Genomic DNA, 16,607 nt, shown 5'->3' with positions numbered 1-16,607 from the left:
CTAAGTCCTCTCACCTGTGCTGTCACAGGGTAACAGTGGTTCAAAGTTTTTTTGACAAAATGTCTGTCAAGAAGCCTGAGAAAAGAGAAAAAGATGCTGAGATTTCAGGGAGCAAATGTCACTCAGTCTTTGTCCGCTCTTGAACAGTTTGATTCTTTAAATACAGGCTGGTTAGAATGAGGGGAAAAGAAGATTAATCTGGGAGAAAATTTCCATACTTCATACCTTAATCATTACAGATCAGTGCAGCTTTCTTAACTGAAAGTAAAGCTAGAAAAATAAAGTCTGTCTCGCTATCATTTACAAAAAGGAAATAATTTCTTTGCCTCAAGGAATATTGCTATCCAAAACTGATAACACTATAATCACAAGAGTGTTTTGGACTTTGAACTAGATTTGGATTAACAGCAGTTTTCAGGAAGGGTTGTGACTGTCATGTGCAACTGAAAGCAGTGGCAAAAGCAGCTTTTGTCTTTTACAGGTATCAGGGTCTGTATTAATCCTGTAATACTGCAGACCAAAGTGAAAAGTTGACCTGTATGTCATATACCATACTAAAAAAATTGAAAGAAGGCAGAACTAAGTTTTTTGGGGGTTTGTTTGGATTGTTTGTTTGTTTGTTTTACTATACATTAGCAGATTTTATATGTGTGTACCTAATGGTGCAGTCTTTAATTGGAGATCCTTGAAGGCAGGGAGCTCTGACAGATTCCTCATTATAAGTATACCTATTCTAGATTAAATTTTAAGCATCCTTTCTCTTTGACAGAAAAAAAAACATTAGGAAATACTAGAATTCTTGCTTTTATTCCGTACTGTCAGTGGAAACCAGTTCCTGCCAGGGTTTAGTAAATACTTAGTGGTTTAAATCCTGAGAAAATACCTATTCTGCTTGGATGTAATTTTGCTATAGATACGTTACAGATTTTAGGGGTTTATAATTGGCCAGGTTGAAGCATATTTGTTTTGCAAGAGCAATAAAAAATACTTTCCTGATATCAGGACTATGGCATCTTGCTTACTTCTGCAGCTGATTATTAATAACTAGTCTTAAATGTTCATGAAAGAGCAAAGTCCCCAGAGGCAGGTTCTGGCCATTGCTGAGCCCAAATAAATCTTTGAAGAATGAAAGGGAAGGCAGGAGGTGAGCAGAGACAGGAAGAAAATTATGCTGCCATGCTTATCTTAAAATCCATTGATCTTTTCTCTAAGAAAAATATAAAATATAGAGAAATTGAGTTATTTAAATAATCTTTTTGTGTAGTTGGATTTTTTCTTACAGTAAGGCTAAAGAGCAAGTCAAGAATTGTACACCTTCGGTGAAACACCTAAATCTAAAATAGTTGCTCAGCACACACAGTGTACAAATTACACATTAAACTGTAAGACACTGCAGAGTCTCAGGACTTAGACTGCCATGTTTGCTGGGGTGCTTTTTAGGTGTCAAAGGTAACAGCTTGCTGTGAAATTCAGAGATGCTGAAATGAAAAATAATATGAAATAAGAAAGTAGTTGGAGAAAGGTCGCTTGAACATCTTACCTACCGAGGAAGTTGTATTGTGGTTTCTGTTTTCCATGAATGTGTTAATTTTAAGATATTTTAGCTTTTTACTCTAGTGATGGCAATACAAGCAAATAAGTTCAAGATTGAAAATGTCAGCCTGCTCTTTTTATTTGCATTGTGTTCTAAGTGCAAAGATTCATGAAAAAGTTATTTCAATTAGCTTTTGTCATGGGCTGTGTATTATTACTGCACCCATCTCTCATTTCTGTACTTTTCCTGAAGACAGCTTGGTTATAATAAAGTGTCATATACTTATGGTAGGGAATTATGAAGGTCTTTTAATTGGATTATTTTTTGAAATATATAATTCTCTAGCATGGTATTTTTCTTTGGTCTAGAAACTTCTAAAAGCTGTACATTATTCTATTCTTAGTAATGATTTTTCAATGTCATGCAACTCTCTTTAGGTTTTGCTATTTGTAATTCCTGTTACGATTTCCAAATGAAGTTACAGTAACAGAGATGGGATATTCAAGTTGCTGTGATGGATCCTCAGAGTTGAAATCTTTAATTCAAATCCTGTTAAGCAGATAGTAATCCAAGTACGAGTTCTTTAGGTTCTTTTCTGTCTAGGCAGCTGCTTTGTATTTACATTAGTTATCTTTGAAATGAATGTCTAACTAGTTAAATAGACAGTCTTGCTTCTTTACTATGAGAGTGATTCTTGGGCTTGAGAGGCAGGAGTAAACTTTATTTTCCAGATGTCTAGAGACAGTGAGAAGATCCAAGCTAAGTGCTAGCACAGCACTGAAGAGAGATTCTGCCACTGAAGTTCTTTGTTAAAGAAAGCTTCCTGCTTTCCTCTGGAGGCCATCTCTGAAGCCAAAAAATCCTCAGGTCTGACACTTTCAGACCTGATGGCCCTGATTTTTGGGCTTACATGGAAAGATTTTTGTAGCTGGGGAGGGCTGTAGGTTGGCATCTGTGAGAAGTTTCCCTGTGTGAGGCTCAGCCAGCTCTGCCACAGACCTGCACCAGGCTGAAGGGGAGTACAGGAGCTGGGCTCACAGTGCTGCTGTGAAAGCATGGTTAAAAAAGTGCAAAAATGCTGGACAGGCAGAGGGGTCAGAAACAGCACTGGGAACAAAGAGGTCAGGACAAGGGGAAGGGAGGTGCTCCAGGCACCAGAGTAGGTATTTCCATGGAGCACATGGGAAGGACCACGGTGGAGCATGTGTTCCATTGCAGTTTGTGGAGGAGATACTCATTCATGTTGCAGCCTGTGGAAGACCCCACATTGGAGCATCTGGGTATTTCCTGAAGGGTTTGTGGCCTGTTGAGAAGGAGCTGTAAAGAAGAATTGTACTGACTTTAGCCCCCGTTGTCAATCTTAGCTATGCCATCTGGGGATAGAGGACTTGGGAATGAAGTTGAGAGCCTGGGAAAAGGTAGGGGTGGGGAACTGTTTTAATTTTTGTATTTTTCTAATTATCCAAATCTATTTTATATTGCAATAAATCCATTTTCCCCAAGTCTGTTATGCCTGTAATGGTAATTGACGAGTGATTTCCATGTGTTTATCTTGATGATCTTCATCTTATTTATTCCTGCCCTGCAGGAGGGGGGGTGGTAGAGGGGCTGAGCTGAGGTCTAGCTACTGGCCAAGGTAAACCCCTTGCACCTCTGGAACTGCAGCATTTGGTACTGAGTATGAGTTTAAGCATTGGCATCCAGGTATGTCCAGCTGACGCCTGACTGATAGTGGAGTCCCAGAGCATGCTCTACTTCCCTCTGCAAGTGGAAGTGTGGTAATTTAGCAGGGTGCTTTAATTCCTGTGTATCTTGCTGGTAATCAGGCAATCATTTCATTGTCAGTCAATTAGCAGTCTGTCTCCAAAAATATCTGTATCTTGTTGCTTTTTCTAATCCATGTGACTCTTATGACTGTCCAGGCCTTGATAATGAGTACTCTGTATAGTGAAACAAAACCTGTTTTCCATGCACTGCATCTAACGAAAGTGGCGTGTTACTGTGTGCTATTGCTTTTCCTCTAAACTAAGCCAATGAAGAAGCAGTATCCTTGCAGAATGAAATGGTGAGTACGGAAGTGTTGGAATATCTTGCAGCAGCTTACTTCCTTGTGCAGTCAGGGAACTGAGCTCTTTCAGGAATGTTCCTTGCAGCAGCAAAGTTTAATGCAGTGGCTTCTTTGACTTGGTAGATACAGGAGGATTAATAGTTCTCAAGCTTCTAAGCAAAGTGACTTTAAGAGTCAGAAGTAGAAGCAGTACAAATACATAATCTGCAGGTTTAGCTACACAAGCTTATTTTTGTTTCTGGATCTTCTGGAACCAAGATATGCAGAACCACACATTGACAGTGTGTAAACATAGCTAAAATATGCAAGGAAATTTTCGTAATTCCCTTGTTTCTTTGAGCCATCACAGAATGGAAGACATCAAAAGATAGCTGGCAGTGTATTAAAAGAATTCAAAACTTTACTGAAAATAAACTTCTTTTTCTTAATATCCTGGCTTATATTGGTGAAAATACTATGAATTTTTGAAGATACACATTGTATGTTCCCAAGATAAATTGTATGAGCTGTAAATATATTCAAGAAACAGTTTAATACTTTTGCATGAGAAAGTCCCCCTAAAAAGCTACATTTTTGAGGGGAGTAGGTGTTTTTTTTTGCTGGCTGCCATTGTGGCTAGCAGCCAAGCTCCTTGTCAGATGCTTGCTTACTTCTCTCACGATGTCACGGGGTGAAAATAGGAAGAGCAGAAAGGGGAGCTTATGAGTTGAGATAAGGACATGATCATTGCTTACTACCACTTGCTATAGTGGGCTAAACAGACTTTGATTGGGAAAAGTAATTTGAATATTGCTTATTAATATAAAATTTTCATGATTAATTGAGGCAGTAGAAACAAAAAGAGTCATTTAAAACACTGCCTTTCCTCCCTTGTTTCCCAGGCTCAGCTTCACTCCAGGTTCACTTGTGACCACCACCACCCCTGTAGTGCAAGGGGATTGGGTGTGAGCTGGCCACAGTCTGTACCTAATGGTTTCTCTCTGCTACTGGACTTATTTCTGCCATTTTCTCAATCTTTTTGCTCCCATTTTTTGTGTCCATCTGGCACTTTTCCCCCTTTCTTAAATACAGTTCTTCAGTTTCTGCCGAGGCGGCTGCTGTACTCAGCTGTGCCCTGCAGCAGGTCTGGGAGGCAGCAGTCTGTGTCCAGCACAGGGCAGCCCCTGGCCAGTCCTCAGATACCGCCAGGACTGTGCCCTGATCAATGTATGGCCTTTTCATCTGGTGGTTTTTTATGTTACTAAATAGCACTTCAAGTCGAAAGGGGCTACTCAAAGTGGTAGTTAAGAATTAATAAAAGGCTTTGGTGTTCCTAGTGGCAGTTTCCTGAAAATTCTGTGTTCAGAAGTACAGAAAATAGGCAACCAAAGGCAAGGCACCATCAGGAAAAGTACTGAAGAGTGTTGTTTTGTTGCTCCAAAACCCCTTGTCCTGTGGATGGATAAGGTAAAGGGAGAGTTGTTATTTACTAAATCTCACCGTATTAAAACTAGGTAGGACCCTCTGAAAATTCTTAGAGGAAAAAATAGGTAATGGGCAGGTTTTGCTCAACTGTTCTCAAACATCGGAACTGCTGTGACAGGAGGTCATGGGTCACTGGGGTCCAAAGGGTCTTGGACTTCACAGCTAAGAGAACCAAGGCCAGAAACTAAAGCTAGAGCAGGCAGGGATAAATCTCTGAGATCCCTAAGGCAATGATAGCAGCTGCTAGGAGAGCAAAGAGGTGCAGTTAGTAGCCAGGCTGATGTGCTCTTCCACATTAGGAGTGGAGTGCTCCCCTGCCTTGGAGGCTGAGAACTGAGTAGTGTGGCTTATCTGATCTAATAAGACAGTTCATGATAGTTAATGAGAGATTTCCTGAAACCCAGTAAAAAAAATCAGTTTAAATTAAAATACTAGTTTTAGGAACTCAAGGCTGACCTGGTTTCTGTTGTTTCCCCTTCCCCTCCCTGCCTCCCTACCATCACTATTCTGGAGGAGTTTCAAGTTAGTGTGATTGTGGTGCTGATTATTTTGAAAATTAACTTTGATCACACTTAGTTTCATCTTGGTATTGGTGCACCTGATGATCTTGTGCTGAGAATCAAAGACCAGAGGTTCAGCCATTTATTTGAGGATAAGGATAATTTAATTTGCATAGAAATAGCTGCATTAGAAGACCATGAGTAGCAAACGTGAAAAGCTTCTAATAAATTTTTCTGTGTTATCCACTGTTACATACTTTTTGTGAAGGCTCACTTCTTAGTAGTCATGGCTTCACCAAAAGAGTGGAAGTAAATTCATATATTTTATTAAAACCACCTTACAGAGTGTTTTTTCTGTTCCTGATACAATCCAGTTCCTGTCCAGAATTCTTGCTGTAATACCTATTTTGATTGATTTGTACGAAACAATAAAGTTCTGGCTCAGTTTAGAGGAGACTATCCCTACCTTGCAAGTAACAAGCTTCCGAGATTCATAATCCACCTGTAGGATGCCTCTTTGCCTTTTTGGTCCTGTACCTAGTGTACCAAAGTGAACATCTCAACTGTGTATATGCATTAATTTCATTAGGTAGGATTTCATTTTGTCTTAGAGCTTTACAGCAAATACTCTCATTTTCCTACCAGTTTGAGATGGGTTTTTGTGAGGGTTCTTTTTTGTTGGTTTTGGTGGGGGGATTTTTTTGTATGTTTTGGGTTGGTTGTTTTTTTTTTTGGGTTTTTTTTGGTTTTTTTTTTGTTTGGTTTTTGGTTTTTTTTTGATTGGTTGGTTTGTTTTTTTAAAAAAATTCAAATGAAATTGCTAAAAAAAAAAAATATGTACTCCAGTGACTCTATCTGGTATTTTGCATATATATCAAATTTCTTATATGATTATTTTTACTGAGTATCATTTTCCCATAAAGCATTGTCTTTAGAGAGGTGTCAGGTACTTAATGAATTTGCATTTGCTGTGTTGGAAGAACCAAATGTCTTGAACCTCAAATTCCTTCTGTTCTGTACATCTTTTAGAGGCTGAAAATACATATAATTTTATGTTTCAGGAGGCTGAATTTTTACTACTATTTTCTTTCAATAATTTTCTAACCGATTGCTAGCCTGGTGTTGTCAAAGCCAGTTCTGAAAGACTGGAAATGAAAATTATTTTCATTATGGAATCTTACAAGAGCCTTTGGATTTTGTTGATTAGCTGGGGCTCTTTTACGAAAAATCTAGCTAGCTGCTATCTTTGCCTTTTTTTTCTTTTTTTTTTTTTTTTTTTTTTGTGAATTGGAGGAGAAACAATTAGCTTTCTATTGTTTGATAAGTTGTCAATTTTGGGGTAGTTTTTTTCCAGGGATATCTTCTAAACTTTTTTGTGATGTCTATGAGTATCATCTGAAGATGAAGAAACTTGTGAGAGGGAGCACACAGCAGTTAAGAAAGGGAGATCTGCTTTGTGCAACTGACAGGGCACAACAGATGGAATCTGTTCCACAGGACTCGGGGACTTTGGGTTGAGCTTGGGTAGGCCAAAATTTCCATGTAGAATTTTTCTGTAGTGTTCTGAATGGGCTTTTTCTTCTGTAATATCAATACATCAGGAAGGTTGATTAGCATTAGTCCTTTCTTTAACTTTCTTAAGGAAGATTTTGAAAGGAGTATATTCGGGTGAAAAGGAGCACCCTTGCCAAGGAGCATATTTATATTTATTCATCCCCTAATGCTGATTTATGATGTTACTTTTTCTCTCTTTGAGCTCCTTCAAATAGTACAAAATACTTGTGGAAGAACAGTGAAGAAGCAGTCCAAAACCAAAAATCTGGATTTGATTATTACACAGAACTCTGTTTCTTTGCATTATTGGTATAAAGGAGAGCTTCCCAGACAATTTTCTTGACTTCTTATTTGACTGTTGGTATTTGGATCCTTCAACCAATGCTTCATTGTCTGCATCTGAGGCTGTGGAAAAATATGTGCAATTGATTGATGTTTTAAAAATAATAGGCAGTAACATGTAAATGACACTGTAAATGCAATAAAGGATAGTATAAAGTGATTATAGAGTTGAATGTTGAGTTACATGTTGAAACTCAAAATTGAATTCGCAGAGCTCAGGCACACAAAACAGCCCAAGTTTGAAACAGAGAACCAAGGAAGAAAGGTATGAAATTAAATATATTTAGGGGATTTAACTATAATTTAAATGTAATTGATTTTTTTTAAAGAAAAAGTTTCTAAAGGAGTATCTTAACTGTTAATATTTTTAAATACTGATTTTTAAAAAGTATGTTTTTCTATTTCAATACTTCGTAGACTTTAACAGTCAAGTATAAATCTTAAATTTTAACATTTACCAATGACTTAACAGAGTAGACTACCACCCTACTTTAGGTATTTCTTTTTTCTAATTTCTAATATTATTGCATATATGTGGAGGCAGTAGGGAGGAGTATATACAGTTAAAGTGTTAGAACTCTATTGGGCTCAATCTGTTTTCCCAGTGACGGGGAAGTTACTGGATACTGGGAAGTTACCCAGTTACTGGTACCTGCTCCTCCAGTAACCTGCTCTGGTGTCATTGGTGACCCTGCTCTGAGCGGGACTGTGGTCTGGGGGCCTTCTGAGATCCTTATTAGCTTGAATTACCCTGTAGCCCTAGGATTTAGTTATGTCAAGTTTAACTTCAGCATCTGAATTGTTTGTTTTATTACAGTATGTAACTATGAATAATGATTGTAATATCAAGTGCATTGTTCTGGTTGCTTTGAAAGTTAAAAGCGCAATATAGACACGTGATTTTTTAGGAAGCAGTCATGTTTGGTTAATGCAGGTTCTTTTAAATGTTATTATTTCTGAATGGGTTTACTTTTTATTTTCTCTCAAATTTAGAAAACTTTGGTAACAAATCAAATATACAAAATCATTTGCTGATGGCTGATACTGTTAATGGAATAAGGTGTCAGGAATTTTACAAGATACAGTAGCTGCTTGAAAATTGTGGCATAGGTGAAAATATAATTGCTGACAAAATATCTGAGATCTTCCTTAAAACCACTGTTATCATCACTACTCATTCTTTGCAGGGGATGGAGTGCTAGATCTCTCTACAAAGAAAAGCGCAAGGTTGGAAGAACCAAAATATGATCCCTTGTGTTCTGAAAACTCAGTGTCTGGGTAAGCAATGTTTAGGACTCTCTTTGGCTTATCAGAAAGACAATCCAGGTTTCTCTTCTTTGGCCAGGTTTTATGTTCATAACATACCTGTATATACTGGCACACACATGTGGTTCCTATTTTGCTTTCAGAAGAATTTTTGTCACTCATAAGTGTGTGTCTATGTATATATCATATGTTTCATTTGTCTTTTTTCCTTTTTTTTCTGTTTAAAGAAAAGTTATCAGAACAATCACCAAACTTTAGTTCATGTTACTAAAATTACATGAAAATTGATTACATAACACGGTAGAAGTAAGAGACTAGTAGAAGAAAGTGCAAATAATTATTTTAGAATTTATTTAGGGAACTTCAATTTTGGAGAAAAATTACCATGTTAATAATTAGATGCAAAATCTTCTTCAACTAACATGAACAAGTTAAATGACTATTATCTATAATATTCCTTAATAGAGAGAGAGAGCAAGCGCGTGAGAGAGAGCTCTTAATCATCATACCTATATTTGCATCATGGTTCTGACTATGGTGTGTGGTGGCAAATGGTTAAATTACTTTATTCAGCAAGGAAAATGTTATTGCATCTGCTGAAAGCTACCACAAAATTATTGAGTTGCTTTGTTTTGTTGGATATTATGATCTTGGCATCCTCGCATCCACTAGCCATAGCAGGACCCTTTTTGTCACCTGTACGTCTTACAAATAACTTATTACAAATAGGACTACAGTAGCAGCATTTGTTGAATTATGTAAAAGTGCATTTTATTAATTTGCTGATATGAAAAAGCTTGAAAATGGATGGCTTTGTAATTAGTGAGTTGTAAATAGTGAGTAGAAGTTTTAAAAATTTTGTCTTATTTTGTGAAAAATGGACTTGATTGTTAACTACAGCACTTTATCTTCTTGTTGTAGAAAGCCTAGTTTTGTGTAAGTCTGGGATGTTTGTGTGTAGTTATGTACTTATTGCTGCAAATTTTCTATAAGGGGGTTGACTCTTTTATTACTTGTTTAGCGGTAACGTCACGTTTCTACTAACAAAAACTCCTTCAGGATTTGGGTATTTAACAGAATGTTAATTGTATAATTAAAATTATAACAGTGTTGCTCTGCAAGCATGTGAACAAGGGAATATAGCAAGCACATGAGACTATTACCAAATACTGAGCTAGGATATAAAGTTCTTGGAAGGGCTGCTGTAGAAGGCATGGTATGATTTTTGACACACTGTCCTACCAGAACTGTAACATTTTGCTAGGATAATCATTTAACTACTACATCTCAAAGGCTAAAAAGTATCAGAAGCAGTGATGTTACCGAAGCAAGGAGTATAATAAAGGAGTGGACCCTTCCCTTCCATAGCTGTGTGAGAGTCTCTCATACATCAGTTTACCATCGTTTCATTCCATCCATCCAGGAGACTACACAGAAACAGAGAGGACTATGTGGAAAGAAGTGCTGAGTTTGCAGATGGTTTGCTCTCAAAAGCTTTGAAAGACATTCAGTCTGGAGCACTGGACATAAATAAAGCAGGCATACTTTATGGCATACCTCAAAAAACTTTACTTCTCCACTTAGAAGCCTTACCAGCAGGAAAGCCTGCACCTTTTAAAAATAAAACTCGAGATTTCAATGATAGTTATTCATTTAAAGACAGTAAAGAAACTTGTGCAGTCCTACAAAAAGTAGCCTTGTGGGCAAGAGCTCAAGCAGAGCGCACAGAAAAAAGTAAACTCAGTCTACTTGAAACCTCAGAATTAAAATTCCCAACAGCTTCCAGTTACCTCCACCAGTTAACTCTACAGAGAATGGTCACTCAGTTTAAAGAAAAAAGTGAAAATCTACAATATGAAACTTCAAGTCCCACTGTACAATTAAAAATTCCTCAGCTAAGAATAAGTTCTGTGTCCAAACCACAGTCTGATACTGCTGGTCTTCTGGATGTTATGTACCACGTTTCTAAAACCTCCTCAGTCTTAGAAGGATCAGCTCTTCAAAAATTGAAAAATATCCTCCCTAAACAGAACAAAATTGAATGTTCTGGACCTGTAACTCACTCAAGTGTTGAATCCTACTTTCTGCATGGGGACCTCTCTCCTTTGTGTCTTAATGCTAAGAATGGGACAGTAGATGGAACCTCAGAAAATACAGAAGATAGTTTGGATCGTAAAGATAATAAGCAACCAAGGAAAAAACGTGGCCGCTATCGGCAGTATGACCATGAAATAATGGAAGAAGCAATTGCAATGGTAATGAGTGGGAAAATGAGTGTTTCCAAAGCACAAGGAATTTATGGGGTACCTCACAGCACTTTAGAATATAAAGTAAAAGAAAGATCTGGAACATTGAAGACTCCACCGAAGAAGAAACTCCGTTTACCAGATACTGGCTTATTTAATATGACAGATTCAGGGACTGGCAGCTGCAAAAACAGTAGCAAGCCTGTGTAGAATAATTGTTAGCAAATTGTTTTGTGTGTGTATGTATGTCTGTATACACACACTATGTGAGAAATACATATGCTCACTCTGACAGAAGACGTGAAATTATACAGTTCAAAAACCACATACATGCCTTTTGAAAAATAGTTTATTCAGGGTTTTCACTGTGGACAGAATTACAGAGTTGCTCACTTAATTCTGATAGTGTGTATTTAATATAATCCATGTATAAATAGGTGAAAAGATTCAGGTTTTATTTAGTAGTCACTAGCATAAAGATGTTTTGGGAAAACAAGTATTTGTCATGTGAAGCATAATTTTTAACTGGTGGAGAACCACTTTACCCATTCAATTATCCATCTTATTATGGAAATACGCAACCAAGGGTTATCAGACTTCCATAGTTCACAGAATACTTGCAATAAATTGTAAGTAACTCAGATTATACACAGCAAGGGATTTAAAAAAAAAGATAGTTCCTCACAAGGAAGTGGATTTGTGAAGTATTAGTAGGATATAGTACATTCTGTGAAAGAAAAAAAGTTCGTTATTTAAATATCCAATACAAGTAAGAAAAACATTTCATTACAAAAATGTGTGTTTAGCAGGCATAAACTGCATTTTTTTATCATTTTAAGAAAATTTTGTTGTTGCTTTAGAAAGAAATTGGTGTTTACAAAGTGTACACTTATGAAATCGGAGAAATTACTGTAGTTATAGAATTATTAAATATGAAATAAGATGGAATACTAAGAGCATAAAATAATTTAAAATTTAACATAATTTTCCTTTTTTGTTTGACAATTAAGGTAACTTGTAAGGTTTAAAAAGAAAGTTGGAATGCAACTTAGAGCATGTTCATAAAGTGCACAGAATGAGCTTGAGAATGGTTTGGGTTTGTTTGTTTTTTTGTTTAAACGTGCTGGTTAGTTGATGTTATGACTACTTAAAATTTATTTAAGGATTGTGTCACACTCCTATTGAAAAACCTCACTGTAACTGTAATGTATTTGCTGCTGTGACATTTCAAAACATTTTCAGTTTATCAAAATGAATACCAAGTTACATTATCATCTTGCTAATAACCAAATTTGCAGTTCAGGGTCTTGATAGAAATACAGATATGAAACAGTGAAGCTGTTTTGAACTTTCAATAATATAAATTCTTTATAAATTTGGTAGTTAGGAGTTAGACAGTTCATTTTAAATACATAATTTTTAATAGAATTTAAGGGAGACCAATTACCTTCATATTGCAGTTTTTACATGACTTTCAAAGTATTCACATTGGACTTTTTATCACACTTAATTTTTTTAGGTAATATCAAAATTATATGTCTACATATGAATGGGGCTTGCTTCATACATTCACTACTGAACATCAATGCCCTTTTCCTCTCAACATGTAATTTTTTTATCTGTGTATCTAATTTGGCATAAAAAAAAGACTCTCCAACTTTTATACACATGGTACCCATGCATACATACTTTTCCCAGTAAAATTTGCATGTGTATGGGTTAACTGTAGAAATTAAATGGGGCGTTAGATACATATGGGCCACATCAGGTAATTTCATCTATAGACTTGCCATTTAATTTAATGGAGAGCATACTACAATACTGGTGGCAAAATCCAACCCATATCTATTAACACTACATAAAAATGACAACATCCACTTTAAAACAGAATAATCCTTTGAAACTGCACAACCAGTATCTCAGTTATTTGGTCTCTTAGATCTATACTGAATCTTCTTCAGTCATTAAGGTTTACTTGCATATTACAGAATGAATCTCTCAGGCACATGATAATTCTTGGGGTGTCCTGTGCAGGGTCAGGAGTTGGATTCAGTGATCCTGGTGGGTCCCTTCCAACTCAGCTTAATCTGTGATTCTATGATTTTAAGCAGAACTGTACCTGATAGGGAGTTCGCAGAACAGCAGATGTCAGGGTCATCTTTCATTTTAAAAGAATTAAGCCATATTTTGTGTGGGCCGGAAGGATTAATTTGTGAATATATCCCCACTGAAAAATGCAGCTAAAAAAACCTTAAAAGTTTCAACATCTATCTTTATACCGTTTTACTTGCAAAAATCTGGGGCTTCAATACATTGCCTAATATTTATACCATACTGATGTTTTCTACTCCTCAGATATTGTTAGAAATTTGAGTCAGAACTTTATATTGAAGGCAAGTGACAGTACTCTTTTTATATAATTTAAAAGATGACCTGACCAAAAATTTAACAGGATTCATAAAATCAGGGATCATTTTACTATTGACTTAACAGTACTCAGTAGTTTTGTATGTAATATTATAATTAATTTTCAACATTTTAGTACTTGTATTTATTTTTTGGTCAGAAATAGTAATTAAAATATTTTTTGATAGTTTATAGATGATACTCAACCTGTAAGTGTTTAAAGAACAGAATTATTTGTTTCTAATTATTAGGCTAATGTTTAATTACATAACTAAGGAAAGGCAGGGAAATGTGTAAATTCTCCTCCCCTAACCCCTATGTATTTCATTAATGTCATTTAAATTATACATTTTGAACTGTTTTATAAATTCAGTTACCAGTCACTACTTAGTAATTGACAATTTCTGAAAATTCCTCTTTCAGCAGAATTTTAAATGAAGGCGAAAGCAAGCCCTACATGCTTTCTACTTATTTGAATGTTTCTCAAGTATTTTATATTAAAAAACAGTGCCTCTGTTTTTAGAACTACTGCTCAGTAAAGTTGATTAAACCATTTCTGGTAGCTAATGACAATTTTATATTAAATTGTATATTAACTTTAGTGAGACTGATTTTTTTAGTTGTTTACAGTACAAATACTTGTATTTGTTTTTTAATTGCAGTATTTCCATTGTCGCAGTAATTTAGTAAAACTCTGTGGCTGCCTTGATTTTTGACAGATTTTTGTTAACAACTGATTTTTAGGCAATTAGTTATATTTATGCATAAATCAATTGCACTATAATTCATTAATTATTTATTACAATATTTTCTAATGAATTCCATGTATTTGTCTTGTGTTGTAAATGTACTGTAATTCTGTTTCTTCTTTGTGTTGTTATATTCCTAAATCTGATTGTATGAATTTAATTGTTTAGTTAACGTGTTTCTATGTTGTAATTTGTAGTAAAGCACTTCAATGCTTTTGCACATAAATTTACAACACTGATGTGTGATTGATTTGCTCATTCAGTAAAAAAAAAGAAAGAAACAAAAACCTGTACACTGACTTATTTGACTTATTCTTGAGGCACAAGTTGATTAGCAGTGGCATAAGACCAAGAACTGTACAAATTAAGTTCATAATGACTAATTTGCTATGAGAGTTTTATTAGAAGTAGTAGCTTTAGGGAAGGATGTTTTCTTTTCTCAGAATTGATTAATTACTAATGAGAACAAAATCAGAAAATTAATTTTCTAACACCCCCTATAGTTAGCAGCTAAAATTTACAAATAGTATATATTTTGAGGTACTTATTTACTTAAGTCAGAAAACAAACATTTCTGTAAGATAGATTTGTATTTCTATAGTAGTTCCATTCTGTTTGTATGAGTACTTGAAACTATGTTCTGTTCCAGTTTTGTTGCTGTTCCCGGTCTGTACAGCTCTTGCTAGAGTTATCTATCTTCTCTCTGGCTGAGACAACAGGGGAAGGACCTCTTTTGGAAGTCCTCTGATAGAGCTCTTCCCTGATAGTTTTTGTGGAGGAGGCAAAGTTTGATTTCTTTATATGTGAATCAATACACTGAAAGTCTGGGAATCGACCTTATCACATTGTTGCCTTTGTGCCATTTTTGGACTCTGATCAATCCCCACTCCATGTTATTAACTGCCCCTATCTCCCAGAAGGGAAATATCATTCCATGCTTAACCTTGGTCTTGAGCGATACAGAAGGTGCCAGTAGCAGTGGCACCTGCCAGGGTAGCAGTGCCTATTGATCCTCTCACCTCTCAGCCCCTCCAGTTCCTGCCCACCCTCTCCAGCCATCTTTGTGTGTGTGGTTTGGAGGAAGTGTGCAGTTTGTCAAAGTGATAAGTCTTCCTTCTATGAAATTGTGCTTAAACCTTCTATTCTGAGGATAGTCTAAACTACAGTGTGACAACACAAATTTAAAGAGATATAGGAAGGTATTACAGGAAACTGAAATATAATTCTGTAGTTGTATTGAAAAGCTACTAAAAATTAGTATGTTTAAATATACTGACATCTCTGCAGGGAGATGCTTCAAGGAAAATGTGTTGCTTTAATGCTTAAATTTGTTGGTGTAGTAAGCTCTGCTCCCAAGTGGTGACTGAGTAAGGGTTCCATGTGTCTGTACAAGCTGACGAGATCATTTGGACTGTGGTACTATCACAGTAGAATAGATGAAAGTTGTCTGTTGTCTGTCAGCTTTAGAAACTAACTCACGTTAAGGGAAAGCAGATTATAGATGTCTCACAAGGATGGATAAATCAGGAAAGAAATTGTTGTAGGAGAATGTCTGTGATAATCAGAGTATTGCTTTATACAACAAATTGATCTCCACATAGCAAAATGAAAACAGTTTTGAGGCCTGTGGATGATTTGGTTGCTCACTTTGAGAAGGCTGTAAGGCTCCAGAAGTTTCTTCCACTGGTGAACAGACTTTAAATAGCAGTTATGGATACAGGTCCTCTATAGTTAAAGCTTTCCAGTAAAGATATAGACACACCTTGCATGTGTAGACAGTAAAAAGGTGCTAGTTTAAAAATTCAGTCTAAAAAATGACTGTGCTATAGCTGTCTTTTTAGCAAATTAGTACTTAACAAATTTACTCTGGTTTACAAACAGAATATGGAAGATGAAGGCCTCGTGGCATGTTAATCTTTTGGTTTTTTATCTGGCCTTTCAAAACATTAATTAAAATCATGGTGGTGGGGAGGGCAACCTTTTATCCTTAATTGTACTATTAGAATAATCTTTCTTTTACAATTGTAGTGATTTTGATACCTTGTGACTCCTGAATTTGTTGGAGCAACAGACTTTTCCCAGTGTAGTGGCATTTCAAAAAGAGTCAAATCCTGACACTGACATTCCCTTGAACAATGTGGGTTTTATTTTAGATTTCAAGTGCAAAGAGGTTTTGTTTTTTTTTTTCTTTTTAAGACTTCAATAGTTTTAGATTAAATATTATTGCAATTTCAACTAATACCATCACAATTATCTTATGCCTTTATGAGTTAATGTCATCTAGATGCCTGATTTTGAGTGTATACCATTTCGTACTGAATGTTACAGGAGAAGGAAAAATACATGAAGAATTATTATGCACAGTTGGCTGGTTTTAAGCTCTAAACTTTAAAATCTGTCTAGGACAATAAAAATACAAGCTTGCATGTAATAACTTCCAGTAAGAAACTTGAAGCTAAAAGTTATTATTGATGCTTA

The 16,607-nt window shown here is 35.8% G+C and overlaps 1 protein-coding gene across 8 annotated transcripts in view; it reads left to right on the top strand.

The window, feature by feature from the left end:
* Window positions 1–16,607, top strand: part of LCORL (ligand dependent nuclear receptor corepressor like) — an 81,105-nt gene that overhangs the window by 41,222 nt on the left and 23,276 nt on the right. For 4 of the 8 annotated variants that reach the window (XM_030270815.4, XM_030270813.4, XM_072928030.1 and 1 more), the window contains one exon: window positions 8,650–8,740. The exons of 1 other annotated variant lie outside the window; for it this stretch is intronic. In XM_030270815.4, coding sequence (XP_030126675.1) covers window positions 8,650–8,740 — 91 coding nt within the window. Of the gene's footprint in view, window positions 1–8,649; window positions 8,741–10,151; window positions 14,423–16,607 lie in introns of those variants that run through there. 3 more of the 8 variants (XR_012055541.1, XM_004176608.6, XM_041715674.2) reach the window with 3 other exon arrangements.

Source organism: Taeniopygia guttata, chromosome 4, assembly GCF_048771995.1.
Source record: "Taeniopygia guttata chromosome 4, bTaeGut7.mat, whole genome shotgun sequence".
NCBI classification, from domain to species: Eukaryota; Metazoa; Chordata; class Aves; order Passeriformes; family Estrildidae; genus Taeniopygia; species Taeniopygia guttata.
Note: the sequence above shows the minus strand (reverse complement) of the source record. Positions and strands in the feature narration are given on the sequence as shown.